The sequence below is a fragment of the Oncorhynchus kisutch genome, linkage group LG4 (assembly GCF_002021735.2).
Source record: "Oncorhynchus kisutch isolate 150728-3 linkage group LG4, Okis_V2, whole genome shotgun sequence".
NCBI classification, from domain to species: domain Eukaryota; kingdom Metazoa; phylum Chordata; class Actinopteri; order Salmoniformes; family Salmonidae; genus Oncorhynchus; species Oncorhynchus kisutch.
In genome coordinates this window covers 73,476,085-73,503,860 of record NC_034177.2, presented here as the reverse complement: position 1 = coordinate 73,503,860, position 27,776 = coordinate 73,476,085, and the positions used below count along the sequence as shown (strand labels likewise).

Here is a 27,776-nt window from a genome sequence, read left to right as displayed (position 1 = left end):
TTAGCAGAAAAACAGTAGTAGCTACACTTAGATACCCTCTCATTACGATCCCATTTAGCATGAATGCCAACCTACAGTATGCCTGTTGGTCATGGGATGCTATCAGAGATCTTTCTAGACAGGGGGCTGTAAATAGTGTTTGTGTGTTGTGTGTGCCTAAGAAGCCAGTATAGTATCTGTGCAACGGACTATACAAATATGGATGGGGATAAGCCGAGCATTAGTCAATGGAAAAGCAGTGTTTTTGAAAGAAAGGCAGCTTCAGGCTTCAGAAAGCTTTTGTAGATAATCACACTGGCTGTTTGTCCACACAATTAATAGAAAATAATAGAATACAACTTTATTGTCCATTGGTTAGAACATAGAACATTTTCTGCCTTTATCAACACCCCCAGATGCATACAAACACATTGAGAGATACAGGGTCAGCAGAAGCGCAACACCGCTGGGTGGAGAGCAATTGTGGGGGGTCAAGTGCTTTACTCATGGGCACAATGGCAGGAGATGGTACATGGGATCAGAGACCAGAAGCCATCCAAGTATGATTTCAGTTCCATTCTCATTTCTGTGTTGCCCCGCCTGGGGCTTGAACCAGAAACCTTCTGGCTACTGGACAGCCTCTCCAACCTCTAGGGCTTAAGAGCTACTGCTGCTGATTGATCATATGTTGTGTCTATAATATCTATAATTATAAATTGTGATATCAGTCATTTATATGCTCCATACTCTTGTGGATTAACTACAGCCTGGTTAACTCCTATAACGCAGTAATATGGGACTTACATCAGCTAGAGATAACACATAGATACATTTGTTGTATGATGTTTATCGAATTGTAGGGTCGAGCACGATGTCAGTTGCATGAGTTAACACTTACCGCATGATATTGAAGAAAAATACATTTTTGGGTTGCTTTGGGGAGGCGATGGAGTGTGTAGCATATGGGTGTGGGTGAGGTGTGACATATACGACATAAGCATCGCCAGAGACAGACCATCCGAGAGACTGAGCTGGGCGTTTGCAAAGCTGTCCACCAGTACACTACGCAATTGCGCAATACGGGGATGTTGTGCGAGCAGTGGCAAGAAATAAATAGTTAGAAACTTAGTGCAGCCACACGTGCAGGGGTGTGTCTGTTTGTAATCACCTGTTCCTGGAGACATTTGGTTCAGCACATCGAGGATACTTGGATGTCCCTTCTTGCGACTCTCCATAGTGAGCCGGCTGTATCGTTACATGGAGGCACGAGAAGGACAACGAAGAATAACCGTGGAACTGTGTCGGATGTTTGCTTGTTGGACATCGTAGTTCCAGCACGATGCTATATGTAATTTGTTTCAGAAGCTGGACGGTGGATACAATTGTCAAAAGTACGGATATTTGAGTGGGACACACGCACAATGCACATTGCGGACATGGCTATCTCTGTGTTTGTAGTAGTGGTCATCGCCGTCTCGTTTCTGTCCAACGTGGTGGTACTGATCTGCTTTTTGTACAACCAGGAGATTCGAAAGCAGGTGCCCGGGTTGTTTATCCTCAACCTAACCGTCTGTAACCTGTTGCTTACCGTGTCCAATATGCCTCTAACTCTGGTCGGACTTATCAACAAAGGAAACACTGGAGGCAGCGGGTTCTGTCAAACTGTGGGTTTCCTGGATACTTTTCTCACCACCAACTCAATGCTCAGTATGGGGGCTTTGAGCATCGATCGATGGGTGGCAGTAGTTTTTCCGCTGAGCTACCACTCCAGAATACGACACCGGGACGCAGTGATAGGGCTTGGATACACGTGGATGCACTCGCTCTCGTTCTCCACGGTGGCCACTTGCTCTTCCTGGGTTGGGTACCATCACCTTTACGCATCATGTACGCTCTGCAATGCGAGAGCAAGCGGCTCCCGGACGCAGTTCATCATCTACACTGTGGTGTTACACTCTCTCACGTTTCTCTTGACCTTAATCGTGTTGTGTGTAACGTACCTGAAAGTTCTGAAAGTTGCGCGGTTTCACTGTAAACGCATCGACGTGATCACTATGCAGACCTTATTGCTGCTTGTGGATATTCACCCGAGGTAAGCCGTTGAGCCTAGTCTGAGTCATTTGCTTTGACATTTTTTCAGATTATCCCACGAATTGTAATTGCAAAATTACCAATGCGATTTCAGTGGATTTAGGATTGATTTCAGCACCACCGCTTTGGTCCAATGTTACGGTCTCAGATCTCAGCCCCCTTTATCAAAACTAAAATGACACAAATATATTCCAAACCAAGAGCTCTTCACATACAGATCAAAACCATTACAAATAGTGACCATTATAAAACTTGAATAGTACTGTGAAAATGTACTGTTTGAAAAGGCGCCTGAAATCTCAGCCTGTCATGGTGGGATGGAGTTTTGGCCTGCCTCCCCCTCCCAACTCTGACCACTCCCAGACTGTCCTAGCTAAATTCTTGTTTGAGAAATTGCTCTTTGCTAATAAGCTATTTGTTGTTTCTTTTTGACCATGTACATTGAAAACAGTCACATTAAGGTACTTAATTGTCACCCAGAAATGATTTGATATTGAGATAAAAACGACTGCATTGGACCTGTATTGTTGACTGCATTTGATTATCCCTTTTCAATCACCTCCACATTACATAACTCAAATAGTTAAACTAGCCTCAAATAGGTAGATTGATGCCATCTCTCTGTCACTTTCCCTGTTGTCTGTCTTTCTTCTTTCTCAGAGGCCGGGGTCAATTCCTTGTGATTAGCGATCAATTAAACAATAAGTATTGACCTGGAATTGGACTTGATTTACATAATGGATGTGTTACAGTTTCGATATCTTGAACAATCCATTGGCATTGACCTGAGGCTGTGCTCTGATACTGTCCATAGAAGCATGCTGTTTTCTCCATCACCCTTCATTCCACTCGAGAGGCCATGTTTTGAGGCTGTGCTCCTGGGTCGTCCCCTGGGTTGATAATGGTCCCCTCTGTCCTTTGGTAGTGTGCGCCAGCGATGCCTGGATGAGCAGAGACAGCGGAGGCAGAGAGCCACCAAGAAGATCATCACATTCATTGGAACGTTTGTGGTGTGCTTCGCCCCTTACGTCATCACGAGGTGAGCAGGGGTTCAAATCTATCCTCAACACCCCTGTGCATGTGGGATGGTGTTATATTGTGGGATTGGCTGCTGCGAACTGTGGTGACACCAATTCCCCATCTGAGACCAACGAAAGTTGTCTACTTCCTGTGCAAATGGTTTGTGCTTTGGGTAGAAAAAATGACTTTGCAACATGGACCATAGTCAATTTCTACAACCCCATCTTATTATGTTCTATCGATCCATATCTAAATCCCTAACCAATCAGCTTGAGGGTGATTATGTTGTCACCCTTTTTCTACATGAGTTTTAGGATGAAATCCCAGGAAAGGGAGAAAGAGTGTAAGAGAAAGATAATCTGTAAGAGAAAGATAATCTGTAAGAGAGTTAACATGGGTGGACGTGTCATTATGAGTGAGTCAGAGACCATGATGATACTTCTCATTACACCTGCTGCCTATTGTAGAAGTGCAGCTGCAACCCTTCAGAAGGGGATAGAACATAACCGCGAAGATGGAGATCACATCAGGGGTTATAATTATAGTGAGATCCCCATTGTGAGTTTGATAGCGGCTGTAAATCACAAGACCAGTGACCTGAGCTCGTCATAATGAGAATGAGCCTTGTCCTTGTGAAACGCCTCCATACACTTACCTGGTAAGGACAGTGAGACAAACAAGAGCAACTCCACATCCCCTAACATTTACGATCGACTCAGAGCCATGGCATTTTGAAGCAAAATGTTGACATTTCTGAGAGCTTATTAAAGAGTTTCCACAGGACATTAGGTTTTTTGACATCTGTGTTGTTTTTTCACTGGTCTATGAAACAGCTATCCACTGTTCATAATATAACTTATCTCTCTGTGCTTGTTGTGTCAGAATCTTCGAGCTCTTCACGCTAGGACAGATAAACCCTCACTGGGGTGTCTTGTCTAAGTGTTTGGCCTACAGCAAGGCAGCCTGCGACCCCTTTGTCTACTCACTGCTCCGGAACCAGTACAGGAAGACATGCAGCGACCTGACCAACAAGATCCTGAAGAGAAGTTCCTTTAACTCCTCCGCCCGCATGGTGGAGAACGGAAGGGTCAACGATACCAACAACTTCAAACCCACCCATTGACTATGGCCAGATGGAGAAATTGTACATTACATACAGTTGAAGTCGGAAGTTTACATACACTTAGGTTGGAGTCATTAAAACTAATTTTTCAACCACTCCACAAATTTCTTGTTAACAAACTATTGTTTTGGCAAGTATGTTAGGAAATCTACTTTGTGCATGACACAAGTGATTTTTCCAACAATTGTTTACAGACAGATTATTTCAGTCATTATTCGCTGTATCACAATTCCAGTGGGTCAGAAGTTTACATACACTAAGTTGACTGTGCCTTTAAACAGCTTGGAAAATTCCAGAAAATGATGTCATGGCTTTAGAAGCTGATGATAGGCTAATTGACACCATTTGAGTCAATTGGAGGTGTACCTGTGGATGTATTTCAAGGACTACCTTAAACTCAGTGCCTCTTTGCTTGACATCATGGGAAAATCAAAAGAAATGAGCCAAGACCTCAGAAAAAATATTGTAGACGTCCACAAGGCTGGTTCATTCTTGGGAGCAATTTCCAAATGCCTGAAGTTACCACATTCATCTGTACAAACAATAGTACGCAAGTATAAACACCATGGGACCACGCAGCCATCATACCGCTCAGGAAGGAGACGTGCTCTGTCTCCTAGAGATGAACGTACTTTGGTGTGAAAAATGCAAATCAATCCCAGAACAACAGAAAAGGACCCTGTGAAAATCCTAAAAGGCCGCTCAGCAAGGAAGAAGCCACTGCTCCAAAACCGCCATAAAAAAGCCAGACTACGGTTTGCATCTGCACATGGGGACAAAGATCATACTTTTTGGAGAAATGTTCTCTGGTCTGATGAAACAAAAATAGAACTGTTTGACTATAATGACAATCATTATGTTTGGAGGGAAAGGGGAGGCTTGCAAGCTGAAGAACACCATCCCAACCGTGAAGGATGGGGGTGGCAGCATCATGCTGCAGGAGAGACTGGTGCACTTCACAAAATAGATGGCTTCATGAGAAGGAAAATTAGGTGAATATATTGAGGCAACCTCTCAAAACATCAGCCAGGAAGTTAAATCTTGGTCGCAAATGGGTCTTCCAAATGGACAATGACCCCAAGCATACTTCCAAAGTTGTGGCAAAATGGCTTAAGGACAACAAAGTCAAGGTATTGGAGTGGCCATCACAAAGCCTTGACCTCAGTCCTATAGAAAATTGTGTGGGCAGAACTGAAAAAGCGTGTGCGAGCATGGAGTCCTACAAACCTGACTCAGTTACACCAGCTCTGTCAGGAGGAATGGGCCAAAATTCACCCAACTTATTTTGGGAAGCTTGTGGAAGTCTACCTGAAACATTTGACCCAAGTTAAACAATTTAAAGGCAATGCTACCAAATACTAATTGAGTGTATGTAAACTTCTGACCCACTGGGAATGTGATGAAAGAAATAAAAGCTGAAATAAATAATTCCCTCTACTATTATTCTGACGTTTCACATTCTTAAAATAAAGTGGTGATCCTAACTGACCTAAGACAGGGACTTTAGGATTAATCCTAGTAGGATTAAATGTCAGGAATTGTGAAAAACTGAGTTTAAATGTATTTGGCTAAGGTGTATGTAAACTTCCGACTTCAACTGTACCTAAGTAGTGAGCCATGGTTGGAGAGTGGAGAGAGTTGGAAAAAACCTGAGAAGAGATTGTTGCTTTGTATCGATTTTGTACTTTCGCAGTTTCGAGCAGGGTTAACTGTTGCTCTCTTGTCTCGTTGTGTGACATGAGTGAGAAAACATGACGCCCTTAATTGGGAAGATATGACGGAGAGTCATGTGGGTCACGAATTACTGTTGCTAAGCCAGTGAGTCACTCGTAGTTCATTAAAGTATGTCAATTAGTTTAAAATGGTTTCATTCCAACCGAGTGGTTTTGATGGAGTGATTTCTTGTTGTAGCATGTATGACTTCAGATAAGACAAATGAGATTTTGACATATGTTGCTGCTCATTAGTGTAGCAACATCGCCAGGATTCACTGTTCCTGGGCCCAATGAGTTGGTGTGCAAGGTAGCATGCCCTGACTATGACTCACATAGCTAAGATGATGTAGCTGCATGGGCAAAATTCTACACAATTGAGTGCCTTTCAAACGCGTGATTATATCACTGTAAAAGGGATAACATGTCTCTGTATCACTATCACCTAAGTGTAGTAACATCTGGATGGATAACTATGGGAATATAAAGCATTTGAGATCATTTTTTGTTGGTATGATACCTTGTGCGATATAGCTGCAAAAGTGTATACAGTGACTCAGCGACATAGTTGTGTACAGATGTAGGGTCTTAATTTGATCACTGTTTTGTTGCTGAGAATGTTCCTGCACGGCAGGAAATGCAAACTTGTAATTTCCACCAACATTTCAGAATTGATTTGCTGTAACAAAAAATGTATCAACCCATACAAAAAAATTGCCATTAATTATAATCCACGTCATATTTAACATTTCCTGTTGCTGCAGGATTGTTTTCCTGCTGTAACAAACTGGCTCAAATTTAAGACCCCATACATCTGTATGATTGTAGAGTATGGTACGCTGATGATGTGGCATTATCAAACTGTTTCTTGAATATTATTAAATTGTATTATCATATCATGCATAAAACTGGATAATTATCTATTTGAATGTGATAGTATAGCCATTATATCCATACTGTATAATACATTTTTAAACATTCTATTTTTGCTCTACATTACTAACACCCACAGTATTACCACTTCATCTATAGAGGAGTCACCTGAGCGGTCGTAGATTACATTTTCAGTTGTAAAGTTAATGAATTTTGGTGATGTTGGCAACCAAGGTAAAGTGTATTACTTTCATTTCCTTTGAGTGTTTGATGCCCTAGACAGATGAAAATGTATATTTATTTTTGTTAAAAGCAGTCAAAGCAGTGTTCAGTTTTGCTAAATACATTTGTGACTTTATTGAAATAAATGCTGTGCATTTCAAAAGGGAAAATGCTTCACTCAAGTTATTTGGTTGTATGCATAATGCCTTTGGAGGTATCATACTGTCCAGTAGTTCTTATTAGCTATTGTGACATGATAGTCAACTCATGGCCATTGCAGTCATACAAAATAAGCTAAGGAGACTATTTTTTTATTGTAGCAATACATATTACTGGTGAAGAAGTAGTGACAACTACTAGTCTTGTCTTTGATTAAGTGACAAGGATATGGTTTGAGAGCTGAAGTATGTGTGCATTTCATTGCTATAACAAGATAGACCCTCATAAAGATGTCATCCAGACATCCAGCCACATTCAATATCCAGGATGGTGATGTGGTATTATATGGCATGTTAAAGGTATGAGGGTACCGTTTAAAACTCATTATGGCGTACATACAATTGAACTTGACCCAATTGTGTCCTACTTTGAATGTTCAACAACAGTATATCTCAAAGGACAAATCTTTACATGGTAATACTACACTCACAGTCAGAAGTAAAAGACAATGTAGGAAGGATAATTTGTTTGAGGAATAATAGTTTAAAATACGTTACACCCACCTCTACCCTGCTGAAATGATGACAGCGCAGCTACATTCTCTTACCCTGGGATTTCACAATAGAAACAGGTTGACAGTTAAGGGCCATGGTAATTGCAGGGTTGTGAGGAAATAAGTGGAAAAAGAGGAAAGAGAACAGAGGAAAGGGGAAAGGGGAGGCATATCTCTAGAAGCACTACAGTGAGCAGGCAGCTGTGACAGAGCCAAAGGATGATGGGTAATGACAGCCCATCGCCCTTACCATCACCACCTCACAAAACGGTCTAAACTAACACAGAAATGAAAGTGAACTTCAAATAGAGTACCACAGTATGAGTCATAATACCCATAGAACCTTGCAATCAAACAAGGAACTGGTTCCAATTGTTTTTCCACCATTAATTTTACCCAGAGGGGATAAGGGCTGTTTCGTGTAGGCTTACCCTGGCATGACGTTTTGATAACCATGTAAATCCCTCTGAAGTGAATTTGATCAATATATCCGCCTGTATTCACCCCTTGAAAATGAAATGCTAATTAGCTGCTAATGTGGCTATCCTACAGAACTACAAATGCCATAATGATCTGGACGAGACTGCCAAACAGAGGCAAAGGTAGGAATCTCTGGATTAACTATCTAATGTTAGCTAAATACAGTAATGAATAAATTGGCTACATTTATTTAAATTGACAATTCTGTGAACAGTCTTATACAAGTTTGAAATTGAAACAATACCTGTTAGCAAAGATGTCAGCTAGAGATGACGGGCAGGAGCTTGCAGGGATTTGTAGTCTTGTATGATGTCTACTATGATGCTAATCAGCATTTTTGAATCTCAGAGTAAATAGAGCTGAATATATTTATAAAATTCCCCTTGTCCGAGAGAGATTATCAAAAAGTCATGCCAGGGCAAGCCTACATGAAACACAGCTCTTATTTTAATTGTTTCTAAAAATTCCCTATGGGAAAAATGAACCTTTCCCTGTTTGCCTGCTAGGGTATATGGTTATTATGATACCTCCACTGTGGGGCTCTGTGGAGTTATTTCCCTTCCATTATCTCTATGGAGATGTTTCATATAGATGTAGGATCTTAATTTTCCTGCACTACAGGAAATGCTAACTTGTTGTGTATTCAAGGTTTGAAAAAGTTTCTAAAGTTTATTATTTCCACTTTAAAATTTCAGACTTGATTTGCTGTAACAAAAAAATGATCAACCCCTGCAAAAATTGTCCATTCATTATAATTCACATAATAATTCACATTTCTTGTTGCTTCATGATGTAGCAAACTGGCTCAAATTAAGATCCTACATCTGTCATGAATCATGATGATACAACTTCACTGGAGCGTTGACAATTGAAAAGGTCACTGTAAAATCATCTGCTTCATTTTTAGACAGCAAGTTCTTCACCTGTCAGTATTCATTGTTAACACAATGGATCTGAGAGAAAGGTTCCCCAAAAAGTTCTGATCACACTTTATGTGAACTATCTAATAGATTCTTAATGGGAGCCATTATTAGGAGGAATTAGTTTTCAATGCTTATAGCGGACTACAACTATGACAACTATACCTGTTATGAAACCTGTATTAATAATAGCCCATACTTTATGGCTTTGAAAAGGAACGCTATATGAAACTATGAGCTGATATGAATGTCTGTGTGAAGTCTTAAAATGTACTTTAGGGTTATAAAGGGTTATATAAATACATTCACATGAATTCAGTACAGATAGGCAGTTCATTGAAAGTATTAGCAAAGTACCTGCCTCCTCAACCCTTTGAGAGTCACGGAGTGGGCTTGAGATGGAAACAAACCTGCACCAGCCATGGTGAATACCTGCCCTGTGACTAAATTACAGAGCGTAGGTAGATAGAGAGATAACAAGTGGAGGAGCAAAGGAGAACAGGCGAGTGAGGCGGCCGACTTCACACCCCCACCCCGTGGGAAGGCCTAGCCTCATTAGGAGAAGTAAAAGTTAGCGCAGACAGGATAAGAACAGGCATCACGTATGGCAAGTACATAAGGCTGCTCAGGAGATCTTTTGGTTCTATCTTGTATATGTTCCCCACAAGCGTTAGTCTTATGTTTATAGAGTCAGGGTTGCTTATCGTGGACAATGAACTCTGGACAATAATAACATTGTGGCACAGTCCACCTTGCCTGACACTCAAACTGAATTATTCCACTGCTCTATGTTCGCTACAGTACATTCTTCAGTCTGAGACTGCCATCGTTGAAGTCGTTTGTGGTGACGTCAAAATTAGGGGTGTCGTAAAAAACAAGGTAATCAGCGATTGGATCATCTCTAAACAATCATTTTCTAAATGACGCTTTACCCATGTCTGTTCTGGCTCTGGCCCAATCCAAGGTTTCTGTAACCAATCAGAATGGTTAGAATGTGTTTACGTTCTAGAAATCGTCGGGGACGTACCTACTCAGGTCCAGACTCATTGCAGAGAAAAATGTACGTCCGTGGGTGTGGCTTAGCGTTTGACCAGAGCAAGGAGTTTTGCTAGCCAGGCAACAGTTCACCAGCCATATAATGTCAGCTGACAGTACAATGAGGCTAAAGCTCATCACAGGTTAGCATATAAAAAAGAGCTGTGTGAGGCTCATTAAAACACGCATGTTGGCCAGCATCACTGGTAAGATATTAGACCAATGCAGCTACAGTATCAACTACATTTAGTTATGTCCCATTGTCACGACTCCTACCGAAGGTGGCTCACCCTTCCTGTTCGGGTGGCGCTCGGCGGTCGTCGTCACCGGCCTACTAGCTGCCACTGATCCTTTTTCCCCTTTCTGTTTATTGGTTTCACCTGTTTGTGTTTTAGGCTGATTAGTCAGGCTTTATTTACCAGTAGGCCCGCCTGCTCTTTGTGCGGGATTGTTTTGTGTAACTTGTGTGCACGTCTGTGGGTTCCTTGTTTCCCATTTCGTGGGTTGCTGGACAGTTTAAGTCCCCGTGTTTGGGATATTTGTTTTGTTGTGCGCCCTGTGTTTTCGTGGGGTTTGCCTATGTTCGCTGTTTTGTGCATTAAATATAGCACCACCCTGAACTCTCTGCTTCCTGCGCCTGACTTCTCTCCCACTACACCCAGTACGTTACACCCATATGGTCTAGATAGATTTGTCAATTTTTTATGTTATTCCTGAACTCAGAAAATAAATACTGTATTCTACCTGTGGGAGATAAAAAATATATATATAATAATTGAAAGACCTCAACACAACCCATCCAGACAATCATAGATCTTATTGGTAATTCTCAGCCACATTGTTTCAATCCCTCAACATTTCTTCAGACTCCCAATTAAAATGACCCAAGAGCCAAGCCATTTAAGATTCAGATTTTGTTAGATAAATCACATAGATAGCAACTTTTCCAGTATGCAGACACTCCTTTAAAACAACAATGCTGACATTAGCGTGTGTGTGTTTTCAGGTATTCTGCCTGGGGTGGTTTGGTCTTCTTCAGCTGTTGTCGATAACCTAGTGGCTGCTCTCTGTGAGTCATCATCATTTCAACTCCTCTCAGTAAGGCTGCCATAACCTTTCACTATCACAATGCCTTCCCTGAGCTGCACATTGTTCAGGTTTCAAAGCAATAAAAGATGGGAGAACTTAACTCAAGTTGCCCTTTAAAAACAATTAAGGAGTGAAGTGGTCCAACCTGTATTCACCTTTCAATAGAATTGTTTTGGGACACCACCAGATAGACAAAGCATAATAATATAACACCGGGGGAATATAGTGAGAGATAAGATTCAGTCTGTTCAGTATTTTACACCCCAGAAATAGTTTTGTTGTTGCTTTGTTCTCTTTCTTCGTTCACCGATTGAATAAAAACTGAGGGACCTTCAACTTTTCAGTGAGAATCTGTGGGTATGTGTGTGAGTCTGGGTTTTTCTTTGTGGGTTTTTCCATAGGTTCTCTACCCTATTACAGTATGTGCGCGCACGCATGCACGCACGCACACACACACACGCGCGCACGCACGCACACACACACACACACACACGCACGCACGCACACGCACACACACATGAACACAAGAATGCATGCAAAGATGCACAAAAGCAAGCAACATAAAATAAACATTGCAGAAAAGTTGTTCTGATATCGTTTTGCCTTGAGACACACATTATTCAAAACTCTATCACCCACACAAACACACTGACAGATGGGAAATGTTACTTTTCACAGTAACTTGTAGTGACATTTGCTGCACCAAGAAACAAAACATAGTATTACTGCTTTACATGGGTGAGTCAGAGCCAATGCTGAGTAATCCCCCCTGAATTAAACAACCAACAAGAAATTCTGGAGGAGGGAATCCTATCATATTCTGCATTTAAAAATAGACCCAATCATTTTTAACCTTTATTTAACTAGGCAAGTCAGTTAAGAACAAATTTTTATTTTCAATGACGGCCTAGGAACAGTGGGTTAACTGCCTGTTCGGGGGCAGAACGACAGATTTGTACCTTGTCAGCTTGGGGATTTGAACTAGCAACCTTTCGGCTGATAGTCCAACGCTCTAATCACTAGGCTACCCTGCCGGCCACTTTCTTTGTCCTTTCTTTGTAATTACGATACAGAGTAGACAAACATGTCAAGGAGTAGCCAGAAACCTGTCATTTCCATAGCAATGCGGAATTAATTGATTTTGATCTAAACGTTTATTTCAGAGCACCACGTAGTGATAAAAACACTTCTGTATTTTTAATGAAGACTTAGGTGTTCTTAATGACAGTTTGTAAGTGGCCATATTGTGTTGACTGACTGCACCAGCAGCTGAAGATGCTCCCCTAGCTGTTAATGAGTATGTTATTTATGCAGTTTGAATTTTCAACCATCTGTTTATTCATTAATCATGAACTAGAATAACAGAGAAGGAAAGGAATTTATAATCTGGATATGCATGCATATAAATGATCCTCTGATAGTTTTATTTTTGCCCATAAAAGTTTGTTTTAAAACGTGGTCTGTTTGTTGTCTGGACTCTGACATTGTCAGGAAGGAATTATGATTATATTGAGAGAAGGGATGTTAGAAGTATGTGTTGCCGACTGGTTGGTGTTCTCATGTGATCAATAAGGTTTGTATAACTGAAGACTGCCCACTGAGGTAACAGGAGTTTTCAGGTCTCAGGTTTCTCATTAGATGAGCACAGTTCACTGAATCACCTCTGCTACTCTAAGGAAAGTTGTACCTGATATTTTGAGGATCTTCTTTAATGAAATTCAAATTCATACCATCGGTTATGACTGTGCCTTGTTCTTATTTCATTTTTCACCTTTATTTAACCAGGTAGGCCAGTTGAGAACAAGTTCTCATTTACAACTGCGACCTGGCCAAGATAAAGCAAAGCAGTGTGACAAAAACAACAACACAGAGTTACACATGGGATAAACAAACATGCAGTCAGGAGTGGATGTAGTTTAATGCAATGTTACTGACATGTGCCCTTGAGCAAGGCACTTAACCCTAATTGCTCATGTAAGTCGCTCTGGGTAACAGCATCTGCTAAATGATTAACACGTAAATTTAACTCTAATAAAGTCCATTTCGTCTGATATAAGGGTGTCTGTCTCTCAGATAAAGTACTATCTCCGATAATGTATGACCTTCACTCTCCATTTAGCATGTTGGCCATGTTTATTACCATCGGCTAGTATACCAGGGGCATATCCAGGCTGCTACTTCCATTCATCAATGACTCGATGTAGACCTGCATGAAAACACACACTCCATTAACCTGGAGTGTTCTACATAGCTAATATGGAATTGTTTTAAGATGGTCATACCATGGATCATTTTGCTATTTGATTTGGAATGTTAGGAGCCCTGTAGGTACCTTTACTACTATAGCCCATAGAAATGCATTGAATAATTCATCAACAGCAATTAAATCCATTTTCAGCAAGCAACTGCTTTTAAAGGGTGTTTGCTTTTTTTTCTGTCAAGACAAAATCTGATTACCTTCAACTCTTCTGTAAAGTACCATCCATGCCAACAAGTCTGTTGATTCAAAAACACAGAGTAAAAGATGAAAACAGACGAAACATGGCAGAGATACGTGCACTCTGCTACTTTTAAGATGGAATAGAACATCAGCACATACACTAAAGTAAACCTTACGAAAGGGATAAAAAGTGCAACCGGTAAATAAAAGACCATATCATATTGGTGTGTTTCTTAAGCCTATAGTTCTTTCTCTTCATACTCATAATGTTCTAGATGAAAGAATAGGGAATATAAATTATACAAGCAAAATACATATGTCACTCATCACATCAGTTCAGGTCATTCTATCTCTGATAGCCCACTGGGCACAGACTTCATTTCAATGTCTAGTTTTGATTCACATCTGGTGGGGTTTTCAACTAATGTGACTTCATTGTGAAATCAACAAAAAAATGTCACTGTGTCATTGGATTTAGGTTAAAAGTTTGGGGGGGATACTAAATTCATTTATGTTGATTACTTTTTGCAATTTACAGTCAGTTTCCCACATTGATTCAACGTCGTCACATTCATTTTTGTTGTTGTTGAAATGACGTGGAAGCAAAGTTGATTCAAACAGTTTTTTCCCAGTGGGAAAAATGTAACACATCCCCACCACCACCAGATGTAACACATCCCCACCACCACCAGATGTAACACGTCCCCACCACCACCAGATGTAACACGTCCCCACCACCACCAGATGTAACACGGCCCCACCACCACCAGATGTAACACGTCCCCACCACCACCAGATGTAACACGTCCCCACCACCACCAGATGTAACACATCCCCACCACCACCAGATGTAACACGTCCCCACCACCAGATGTAACACATCCCCAGCACCACCAGATGTAACACGTCCCCACCACCACCAGATGTAACACGGCCCCACCACCACCAGATGTAACACGTCCCCACCACCACCAGATGTAACACGTCCCCACCACCAGATGTAACACATCCCCACCACCAGATGTAACACGTCCCCACCACCACCAGATGTAACACGTCCCCACCACCACCAGATGTAACACGTCCCCACCACCACCAGATGTAACACTTCCCCACCACCACCAGATGTAACACATCCCCACCACCAGATGTAACACGTCCCCACCACCACCAGATGTAACACATCCCCACCACCACCAGATGTAACACGTCCCCACCACCACCAGATGTAACACATCCCCACCACCAGATGTAACACGTCCCCACCACCACCAGATGTAACACTTCCCCACCACCACCAGATGTAACACGTCCCCACCACCACCAGATGTAACACATCCCCACCACCAGATGTAACACGGCCCCACCACCACCAGATGTAACACATCCCCACCACCACCAGATGTAACACGTCCCCACCACCAGATGTAACACATCCCCACCACCAGATGTAACACGTCCCCACCACCACCAGATGTAACACGTCCCCACCACCACCAGATGTAACACGTCCCCACCACCACCAGATGTAACACTTCCCCACCACCAGATGTAACACATGCCCACCACCAGATGTAACACGTCCCCACCACCACCAGATGTAACACTTCCCCACCACCACCAGATGTAACACTTTCCCACCACCACCAGATGTAACACATCCCCACCACCAGATGTAACACGTCCCCACCACCACCAGATGTAACACGTCCCCACCACCACCAGATGTAACACGTCCCCACCACCACCAGATGTAACACTTCCCCACCACCAGATGTAACACATGCCCACCACCAGATGTAACACGTCCCCACCACCACCAGATGTAACACGTCCCCACCACCAGATGTAACACATCCCCACCACCAGATGTAACACGTCCCCACCACCACCAGATGTAACACGTCCCCACCACCACCAGATGTAACACGTCCCCACCACCACCAGATGTAACACTTCCCCACCACCAGATGTAACACATGCCCACCACCAGATGTAACACGTCCCCACCACCACCAGATGTAACACTTCCCCACCACCACCAGATGTAACACTTTCCCACCACCACCAGATGTAACACATCCCCACCACCAGATGTAACACGTCCCCACCACCACCAGATGTAACACATCCCCACCACCACCAGATGTAACACATCCCCACCACCAGATGTAACACATCCCCACCACCACTATGTTAAGCCAGAGGTTCAGAAAGGTATTTTCACCCCTCTCATTACATATTGTAGCTGTTGTAGCTGTAGGGGTGGAGGTTGTGTAATATAAATGTCCAAACTGCCTCAACTCCCAGCCTTACATCCTAAACCAAATCGAGACATTCAATCTCTATCTCAACCCTCTCAATTTAAATGTGATTTTTGTTCATTTAGCTTTTTATGTGCTTTGAGATTCAAACTGAAACAGTGTGGTCTATCACCTTTTTCATCTGCCTGAGATAGTGCTTGAACAGGAACAAAGGTGGAGACAGGGGGATGGAACCTTTCACTGTTGTAATATCTTTTACAGATCACAATTTGATGGGATTATGTGGAATATTGGATGGGATTATGTGGAATATTAGAGCATCTCTTAATGAAAGGATGACATGAACAGGATGTTGTCATATAGGATGAATATAGCTCTCTGTCATATATCTGACTGACTGTGGTCCAGGTCATCTACAATCCTTCGTCCAAGTCAACAGCCCTGCTAAAGAAATCTTAGGAGGAAAAAGTCCATTTTAAGGGGCCACAGTCAGTCAGATATATGACAGAGAGCACCCAATAAGAAGGTTTCCTCTCCAATCAGTAGGACAAAGCAGTACCTTGGTAAAGCTGATCCATACAATAGTTTGGACTAACAAAAACCACTGGCTTAGGACCATACAATCATTGTTTCGACTAACGAAAACCCCTGGAGAATCCATTAACTCATTTCAGTAGGATATACTTCAGCTGTGAAAAGACTGGCCAAGAATGGGGACATTCTGAGGAGCCCGAGCTATCAATATACCTGTGTTCTCCCCACTTAAGGTCAACATGGAAAGGAAACACACCAGCTGCATTGCAAACAGGAGGACCATTCCAGAATGAATATACTTCACACTAGGGACATTGTCAAGACCTGGGATAATCTATCAATCAGTTTACCATGCAGAGGGCCTTTTACAATCTTCTTCAGATAAGCCAAGTACATTTTTGTAAGGCTCTACTACTATAGTCATACCGTAGATACAACAATATATTTGGAAAGATAGATGTCAAATGTTTTACTGTAAGATTAAGGTTTTATCTGTGTTGTTGAATGAGGAATCGTTACAATGGGGAAGAAAAACTTAAAATAAATCAAATCAAATCAAATTGTATTGGTCACATACACATGGTTATCAGATGTTATTGTGAGTGTAGTGAAATGCTTATGCTTATAGATCCAACAGTGCAGCAGTATCTAACAGGTAATATCTAACCAAGTCCACAACAAAACCTAATACACACAATCTACACTGCTCAAAAAAATAAAGGGAACACTTAAACAACACAATGTAACTCCAAGTCAATCACACTTCTGTGAAATCAAACTGTCCACTTAGGAAGCAACACTGATTGACAATACATTTCTCATTCTGTTGTGCAAATGGAATAGACAACAGGTGGAAATTATAGGCAATTAGCAAGACACCCCCAATAAAGGAGTGGTTCTGCAGGTGATAACCACAGACCACTTCTCAGTTCCTGTGCTTCCTGGCTGATGTTTTGGTCACTTTTGAATGCTGGTGGTGCTTTCACTCTAGTGGTAGCATGAGACGGAGTCTACAACCCACACAAGTGGCTCAGGTAGTGCAGCTCATCCAGGATGGCACATCAATGCGAGCTGTGGCAAGAAGGTTTGCTGTGTCTGTCAGCGTAGTGTCCAGAGCATGGAGGCGCTACCAGGAGACAGGCCAGTACATCAGGAGACGTGGAGGAGGCCGTAGGAGGGCAACAGCCCAGCAGCAGGACTGCTACCTCCGCCTTTGTGCAAGGAGGAGCAGGAGGAGCACTGCCAGAGCCCTGCAAAATGACCTCCAGCAGGCCACAAATGTGCATGTGTCTGCTCAAACGGTCAGAAACAGACTCCATGAGGGTGGTATGAGGGCCTGACATTGTGCTTACAGCCCAACACCATGCAGGATGTTTGGCATTTGCCAGAGAGCACCAAGATTGGCAAATTCGCCACTGGCGCCCTGTGTTCTTCACAGATGAAAGCAGGTTCACACTGAGCACATGTGACAGACGTGATAGTCTGGAGACGCCGTGGAGAACGTTCTGCTGCCTGCAACATCCTCCAGCATGCCCGGTTTGGTGGTGGGTCAGTCATGGTGTGGGGTGGCATTTCTTTGGGGGGCCCGCACAGCCCTCCATGTGCTCGCCAGAGGTAGCCTGACTGCCATTAGGTACCGAGATGAGATCCTCAGACCCCTTGTGAGACCATATGCTGGTGCGGTTGGCCCTGGGTTCCTCCTAATGCAAGACTATGCTAGACCTCATGTGGCTGGAGTGTGTCAGCAGTTCCTGCAAGAGGAAGGCATTGATGCTATGGACTGGCCCGCCCATTCCCCGGACCTGAATCCAATTGAGCACATCTGGGACATCATGTCTCACTCCATCCACCAATGCCACGTTGCACCACAGACTGTCCAGGAGTTGCCGGATGCTTTAGTCCAGGTCTGGGAGGAGATCCCTCAGGAGACCACCCGCCACCTCACCAGGAGCATGCCCAGGCGTTGTTGGGAGGTCATACAGGCACGTGGAGGCCACACACACTACTGAGCCTCATTTTGACTTGTTTTAAGGACATTACATCAAAGTTGGATCAGCCTGTAGTGTGGTTTTCCACTTTAACTTTGAGTGTGACTCCAAATCCAGACCTCCATGGGTTGATACATTTGATTTCCATTGATAATTTGTGTGATTTTGTTGTCAGCACATTCAACTATGTAAAGAAAAAAGTATTTAATAAGAATATTTCATTCATTCAGATCTAGGATGTGTTATTTTAGTGTTCCCTTTATTTTTTTGAGCAGTTGTAGTAAAAGAATGGGATGAGAATATATAAATATAAAATATATGCATGAGCAGTGACAGAACGACTAAGATGCAATAGATCGTAAAGAATAGATAGTGAAGGATACAGTATACAGTATATACATATGAGATGAGTAATGCGAGATATGTAAACATTCTTAAAGTGGCGTTATTAAAGTGACTAGTGTTCCATTTATCAAAGTGGCCAATGATATCAAGTCTGTAGGTAGGCAGCCGCCTCTCTGTGCTAGTCGTGGCTGTTTAACAATCTGATGGCCTTGGGATAGAAGCTGTTTTACATACAGATACACCATAACTCTACCTACATGTACAGACTGCCTCAACTATCCGGCACCCCCCTGTATTTATTGTTGTTTTTTACTGCTGCTCTTTAATTATTTGTTACTTTTATCTCTTATTCTTATCCATATTTGTTTTAAACTGCACTGTTGGTTAGGGGCTCGTAAGTAAGCATTTAACTGCACACCTGTTCAGCTGCATGTGTCTAATAAAATTTTAATTTAATTTATTTCAAAATTGGATTCAAAGATAGAGGATGGGTCTGCAGAAAAAGAAAGAAAAGAAAGAAAGAAAGAGCCACCACAAAGACAGATTCAATCTCTATTTTCCATTTTAAACAACCAACCCAGCTGGCAAAAATGTTTGGAATTAAGACTTTATGATGTAATTTTAACCAGTTTTTGCCCGATGGGAAGGCATAGGGTAAGAAAACAGTATCATACTATGTGGGTTTGGGTTAAATGCAGAAGACACATTTCATTTGAATGTATTCAGTTGTACAAATGACCAAGTATCCCCCTTTCCTTTCCACTGAGATAGAGCTCAATAGCAGAGCTGTTACTAACCTATGAATTGACGACTTCAGTGATCCAGTCTGTGCATGAAGTCTGCACTCAGCTAGATACGCTCTGGGATAATTAGTGGGAGAGACCCTGTTCCTGACAAGCCTTCTCCCTCTCACGCTATCACCCAGCTGTGAGGGACTATGGAGCTGGGGGTGGCAGACACTGGAAGAGGGGAGGCATGGAGTGAGAATTGGACACATGTTGTGTGTGTGTGTGTGTATGTGTGGGGATGGGAAACAGGGGCAGCGTGACATTGCATCTGACAAACAGGAGACATCATCTCTTCTTGTGAACTACAGTACAAAGGCTCCTCACCCAGTTCCACTGGTCTACTGGCCACATCTTCTCTCCTAATCTGGAACGAAAATAATGAAGATACGCTGTACAGATGGAGGAAGTAACACTTTCAGATACAGATTCTAGTCATTGAATTGTGTAACCGGATTACCATCTCAATTGGACGTCTCAACTGGACTCGAAAAGAACACCCACTGAATGCACAGAATTTTTTGTTTCAATCATTCCCATTACCTGTACATGACTGAACAATATCCAAATGTACTGTTGATCAGTCTTGGGGTCTCCACATCTTGAACTGTTTCTTGCAACTGCAGCTCACCACGAACTCAGAAGAACATTTACTGGATAGTGATTTATATTACTCACATGTGACCAACTGAAGCATACATCTGTTCCATTATGTTAAAAGGGAGCATATAGTATGTCACAGAGACATTGGATTCATAATATTTACCATGACTAAGTCATCCTGTCACAAATTACATTTTGGTTTGCTGTCATTTGCATTGAATTGTTGATGTTTTGGGACAATGATGAGTTTGACACACAGATACACATTGAGCCTGCAGCAACCCCCCTCCACAATACACACAATGCACATGTACACACGTACACACACACAATGCACACGTACGTACACACACACACACACACACACACACACACACACACACACACACACACATATGCAAACACTGACATACACGCAACATCATACAACAGCAGATGTGAGTAGGCTATGACGTTAATAGACACTGAATTAACAAGCTCCCTATGAATCTGATAGGGGATAAACACACCCCTAGTTGCCATGGTTTCCTGGCTCTCTAAAGTTTTGAAACTGTTGAAAATGCGTGGTGCATATTTGAAGACTATGTGGAGGAGGAGAGTTGGCAAAGCCATCAAACATATTGTAGCACCTCTGCTGCTCCAGGATAAGATCAGGCACACACATAGAGAGCTCTATTTACTGTCACAGGTGTCAACAGATAGTACAGGCAAGGATAAATTCTGGGCTGACCGTTATTTGGTCGTGAAGCCACTCTCAGTGATGGGCTTATTGAACTGTGAGTTTAGGTGTAGACTCACTGTGACTGCCACATGCCATGGGGATGGTCTGTGTTGATTGACAAAACAAAATTGATTGTCTCAATTGATTGACAAAATACAATCAGAATCTGTTCCAGAAATGGTCATTTTGACATCGACGTGCTCCCCTTTACAGAGAAAGCTTTGACATACAGTATGTTTACATTACAATAACTACTGTAAAAAGGTGTGATATGTGCTACTTTCCACACACAAACACCATGTTCTTATTTCATCACCAACCCACATTATGGAACATCCATTTTTACCAGATTACCATAATAGATTAGTGTATGACAACAGACACACTTACGCCCTGTTTATACCTTGTGCTAACATGAGTGCTTTGTCCTGATCTTGTCTACATTCTGATTATGCCCACATTTCTAGAAATGTGTCTATACATGGAATAATGTGTATGTTGAATAATGGGTGTGTGTGTTAATGTATATGTTGAATAATGTGTGTATGTTCATGTGTATGTTGAATAATGTGTGTATGTTAATGTATATGTTGAATAAGGTGTGTATGTTAATGTATATGTTGAATAATGGGTGTATGATAATGCATATGTTGAATAATGGGTGTATGATAATGTATATGTTGAATAATGGGTGTATGTTAATGTATATGTTGAATAATGGGTGTATGTTAATGTATATGTTGAATAATGGGTGTATGTTAATGTATATGTTGAATAATGGGTGTATGATAATGCATATGTTGAATAATGATGGTGATAATGCAAATGTTGAATAATGGGTGTGTATTCATGTATATGTTGAATAATGGGTGTGTGATAATGTATATGTTGAATAATGGGTGTATGATAATGTATATGTTGAATAATGGGTGTGTATTCATGTATATGTTGAATAATGGGTGTGTGATAATGTATGTGTTGAGTTAATATTTGAGATGTGATCAGCACAGCTAAAGGCCACCATCTGTCACATGAAGGTATGTGTGCTGGGGTGGGAGTGAGTGGGTGTACACCCCTTAGGCCAAGTGACTAACACTGAGTACTATGCACAGGGGTTCATTTTTTTTCATACATCGTTTATTATAACCCAAGTAGTTCAGGGTCATATCATTCCGTCCAATTATTTCTCATCTAAGAAAATATGCGTAGTGTGTAACCGGATTGATGCGTAAATGAATTTACACATGGCTTTACCAGTGAATTGGGTGGTCTCTATGGCAACATGACCTTGAAAGTTATCTGTGTCAAAGAAGATTTGTTTCTTCGCAGTGGTGCATATACTGGACAGCCAGGTGTCCTATCATCTTAGTTATATTGCATTACAGTATGAACTGATCATGAGGCTTAGGAAACATTTACATTTCAAGAAGATAATAAATGCAGCTTTTAATTTATAGCAGACATCATTTTGCTTATCAGTGTTAATATTTTTTTTCATGCAAAGACATGCCTTCTTCTTCTTAACTCCTATAACCTTTATGTAAATCTCGGTCTGGATTTTGAGTCATTTGAACAAACCTTGAAGTGATGCTACCTGAGCAACTATGACAGATTCCCCTCAAACACAAGATACAATAGATACATTGTATGCATTGATACAGCACTGTAAATGCATCTAATATAGGGAGCACTAACTGAATTTTTCCATTCTGTGAGCGCAGAATGAACACAGACCCAACACTGTGCAGCCAAACAGGACGATGGGCTGAAATTGAAGGCATACACACAGTTGAACCATGATAGATTGCTTCTGCTTTGGCCCAGTGGAATACAAAGATGTATCTCTTTCTGTTTGTCCTTGAAAATGAGACGTGCTGCATTCAGGTGAAGTTATTGTTACTTCAAGTAATAGTTAAACTCTCCAGTAGGTTTACCAAAACATTCAAGGGTCATTTTCTCAAAAGTGGGGTTACAAGTTTATTAACATTAATAGTAGAAATACTTTCCCATTGTTCCTCAACTGTAGTGTATGATATACCATTTTCTAGCTCTGAGTCTTTACTTTCATCCAATGCAAAATGTTGTTACATAAGACCAAATCGAGCTGGTCAGTCACATATGCTTAAATCATCAGAGTTATTTTTAGGTGCTCTAGAGAACAACATATACTTAGTTTAACCTGCATTCATTACTACTTTCAGATCAATAAAGTTTTTCTGTAATATAATGAAGGCAGACGGTAGTTCAGACAGAGTCTGGACAACTGTGGGGGCAATAGAATAGACAACAGTATCCTGGGCATACAAGTGCAGTTTACATTTTTTTACAGACAAGTCAATATTGTTACTGTAAACAGTAAAAAGTACAGGACCCAGAATCGACCCCTGTGGGACACTATATTGGTTAGGTCGGGGTGTGACTAGGGTGGGTTATCTAGTTGATTTATACATCTATGTTGGCCTGGTATGGTTCCCAATCAGAGGCAGCTGTTTATTGTTGTCTCTGATTGGGAATCATATTTAGGCAGCCATTTCCCCTTTGTGTTTTGTGGGATCTTGACTATGGATAGTTGCCTGTTAGCACTATTGTTAGCGGCACGTTTTGTTTGAGATGTATTGTTTTGTTTTGCTGTGAGATTCACTTAGTAATAAAAAGATGTGGAACCCAGATCACGCTGCGCTTTGGTCCACTCATTATAACGATCGTGACAGACACCTTTTGTAATATCCAGGAAATGTGATTTAACACCATCAGTAGATACACATTGAGTTCTATCTGTCAAGTCATTTTTAAACCAGTTTCAAGCAACCTAGTCTTGGCCAATTGAGGAAAGCCTCTGAATTAGCAGTGAGTGATCAACCTTATCGAAAGCCTTTGACAGGTCAATGAAGAGGGCAGCACAATGTTGCCTTCTATCCATACAGTTAATCACGTCATTTATAACTAGGTTTGCAGCAGAGATAGTGCTATGACCTGGTCTAAAACCTGACTGATGTACATTTAGGATACATTTCAAAGACAAGAAAGATCTTATCAAGGATTTTAATATTTTAGCTAGGCAAGAAAGTTTAGAAATAGGGTGGTAATTATTTAGGTCACAAAAGTCACCACCTTTGTGAAGGGGGAGTACATGGGCCGCCTTCCAAACCTTGGGGAGAGTACCAGATTTAATCATCAGCTTAAAATATGGGTTTATTATTATTTAACAATCAGGGGTTGCAGAGAGCTGCAGTAAAAATGGATCAAGCATATCAGCCCCAATGGATTTGTTTTTACCTCAATCTTAAGCAAGTTATCTAGCACATCATAGATAGTAAATTGTTGAAATTAAAACAAAGGTTCAATAGAATATGACGGGTTAACCGTCAAATCAGTTAGAGGATGAGCAGCCCATTGACTGACCAGGGTCAATTAAACAACTGTTTCTCTCAAATAAAAAGCCTGCCATGATAATAATAGTGATCAGTTATGATGCCAGAGTCAGAGAGAACCTTCTTATGCAAGGAAGAAGAGGAATTTGTACACTTCCCTGCATTTACTGTTTTCCAAAATGTTGAAGGATCACCAGCAGAGTCAGAGACAGAGCTTAACACGTAGCTTGATTTAGAATTCTTAATGGACATAGTACATCTGTTTCTCAATTGTATGAAAGAATGCCAGTCCACTAAAGAGTCAGTTTTCCTTGCTTTGGCCCAGGCCTGATTTCTCATCTGATTAAGCTCAGAAGAAAACTAAAGGGTTAGATCTATCTTTGACTATGAATTGTTTAAAAGGATAGTGTCTATTTGCCAGAGGAATAATTATGGAGGAAACATTTTCCAGAGTCAAATTAAGGTCAGGGGTACAGTAGAATCAGAGTAGAAGATGTCATGTAAAAACCCTTGAGGAGAAAAATATATCTTCTTAATTAAACAAGGATTAGTATTTTGCATCTCTAATACATACTATGGGACAATGATCACATGTAAATACTCCACTTTGGGGGTTATTAGTAAGAATTAAATCAATAAATGAGGAGTTAAACAGGTTTCTTTAACAGTTATTTTAACATATTTGATACATATCTGATTTTTTCCCTAATGCGTAAACAGCAAAAAAATTGGATATTTTATCTTCCGATTGTAACGGCTTTCTTCTGTGGACGAAGGATCGGACCAAAGCGCAGCGTGGTTAGTGTTCAACATGTTTAATAAAGACAATAAACGTGAACACTACAAAAAACCAAAACAGTCCTATCTGGTGCATAGACACAATGACAGAAGACAAAAACTCACAAAAACAAACACAAAACAGGCTACCTAAATATGGTTCCCAATCAGAGACAATGACTAACACCTGCCTCTGATTGAGAACCATATCAGGCCAAACATAGAAATGGGAAAACTAGACACACAACATAGAATGCCCACTCAGATCGCGTCCTGACCAACACTAAAACAAAGAAAACACAAAAGAACTATGGTCAGAACGTGACACCGATTTAAACCATCTCCATATATGGATCTGAATCCGGATACAAACCCGATCCTCCATATGCGACCTCTGTCTGGACGTTCAGATCAGAAGTGTTTTTTTGTACATGACCTGATGTTGACAACCACCCCAAAATGTAAAGGAACATTTAAAAAAATAGTGAAGCACTAAAAATGTTATCTTTTTTAGATAAAACTACACTAAATATATTCATATGTCACCAAATAATGTAATAAAATACTGTTTGCAATGAAGGTCTATAGTAACTTCAACAGCACTCTCTGGGGTAGCACCATGGTGTTGCCGGAGGACTGCTAGCTTCTGTCCTCCTTTGGTTCAATGCAAAACCTGGGAGGATCGTAGGCCTCACCCCCTTCCATAGACCTACATGGTAATTATGACCACTTCCAGAGGACGTCCTCCAACCAATCAAAGCTTTTTCAGTATGAACTGACATGTTGTCCATCCAATCATAGGATTAGGATCAGAGAATGAACTTAGTGTGTTGTATTGGGGTTGTGCCACAGAGCATTATGGGGGGTTATATGTGTTGAGAAGCTTGGTGAGTTGGTGACATCATTGGATAGAGATTGAAAAGTCATAGTTTCGCATTTTTGGGATATTATTCAATTCAAATTAGTTTCTTCAAATTACAGGAGACGGAGGAGGTAGATTATGAATTATTTTCTTGGTTTTATAACTTTCTTTTTGTGTCCAGTTAGTGCAATTTATTTCAATTTGCCTTGCTAACTTCAGTAGCAAGTAGCAGTAGCTAGCTACCAGCTTGAGTGTGCGTGCACCTTTCGCCGCCGAGCTGGTAGCCTATGTCCGCTGTCCATTTGGTCAGGATAACTAATTGGTAACGTTATGCATTTATAGTCCATTTGTGTGTAAGGAGAAAATGTGAATGTGATCAAATTTGGTTTATATTCAAAATAGGCTGCCTATATGCTATATGTTTTCAATCCAAAATTATTAACTGGAATTAATCAATCAACATAATACTGATGACAGATGTGAGTACATTTTTTACAAGGCCTACAGTTGCATAGGCCTGCATGATGCAAACATGAATAAAGCAAGCTCAGCCCTGTGAGTTCTATTGTCTATCAGTTGTTGTCTCTGTGTCTGGGTAGAGGTAATCCCCCTCCGAATCTAGTTTAAATATAATTCATATGAACACATATACGGTTTCTGCAGTTTGACAGGGTTTTTACAACTGATTAATCCCTGTCATACTGTATGGGGTCCAGGGTTTTCCTGGTTAGGTAAACAGATAAGGAAAAACTCTGGGCCACAGGGGGTAAAAATTTCCCCACCACTCTGGGACCTATGGTGCCACCAGTCTGCTTGCAGTAGTCAGTTATCGTCAGGTGTGTGGATGATCAAGGCTTTACTCAGGAACGTTTCTTGGGCTACTTTGATGTGTCAAGTGGGTGAGATGTTTAACTTCATGGACTAACTTGTTGTTCAAACCTACGATGGCGCAGCTGTAATGGAATGTATCTGCTATTTGTATTTCCAGCTAAGTCCCCTCCTGTTCATGAACTGACATGAACTGAAGCCACGTCTCATGTTCCCGCTCATCCACTGGCACATGGAATGTTTCCTCTCTAGCACTGTGAGTACCCCCTATCAATTTTCTCTCATTACTGTATGTAGAGTCAATCATATACACAAACACAATCACATTATTACACATCAATGATTTTCCTCCTTGCTTGGACAAACTCATTCTTAGTTCTTTTGTCTAACTGTGTAGTGTGTTGTGTTATTATTATTTTTGTCTTCTCAGTTAAATCCTGTCCTGCACTGAAGTCAAGCATCTGAGCACCTCAACTCATGCCTCATACCCTCATTCAATCACTGCTGTGGTCCCTTCCCAAAATGGTTTAAGTAGCCCTCTCACTAACATTTCCCATAATATTGTACTATAAATGTCTTTATTAAATGCTTTAGGTAAAAATAATTACTCTTTGATGATTTTTGAAACACACTTACAGTAGACGTCTCAGTGTGTTCCACGCCTATACCGTGTGTCTCCCTTCCTCCTACATTTTTGAAGTCACCAGCCTCCACTGGTGTGCACAGTCGGGAAAAAAAGGATTGATATAGAAAGAAAATTCAATTTGGGTTCTTAGGGTGGCTGTCTCAACACAGCCTCAGCCGTCTGGGGATGGGCCATGAAATGTAATTAATATGGCTGACTGCTATCTGAATCACTAAAGAAGATAGAAACATTGGGTTGTTCACAGCATGCATGACCTCAAAATGTTGATGTTAACAAAGAATTGTCTCAAATTAAATTAGATTTTGGTTGATGAATAACATAGTATGCCTCCTAACCTTATAAAAAGCCTTTTTGGC

General features: G+C 41.3%; 1 protein-coding gene across 1 annotated transcript; it reads left to right on the top strand.

Moving 5' to 3' along the window:
* The first annotated feature begins 955 nt into the window (after positions 1–955).
* Positions 956–4,297, top strand: LOC109888989 (G-protein coupled receptor 26). The gene is made up of 3 exons (XM_020480134.2): positions 956–2,071; positions 2,996–3,109; positions 3,973–4,297. Exons 1-3 carry the CDS (start codon positions 1,401–1,403, stop codon positions 4,211–4,213), a joined length of 1,026 nt encoding a protein of 341 aa, XP_020335723.1. The 5' UTR covers positions 956–1,400; the 3' UTR covers positions 4,214–4,297.
* Positions 4,298–27,776: the final 23,479 nt, after the last annotated feature.

Bases quoted from the DNA above. Each gene is read 5' to 3' on its own strand.
- LOC109888989 (XM_020480134.2), top strand. From the start codon at position 1,401: ATGCACATTGCGGACATGGCTATCTCTGTGTTTGTAGTAGTGGTCATC. The intron at 2,072-2,995 runs GTAAGCCGTTGA...GTCCTTTGGTAG, and splicing joins CTTGTGGATATTCACCCGAG to TGTGCGCCAGCGATGCCTGG. The intron at 3,110-3,972 runs GTGAGCAGGGGT...TTGTTGTGTCAG, and splicing joins GCCCCTTACGTCATCACGAG to AATCTTCGAGCTCTTCACGC.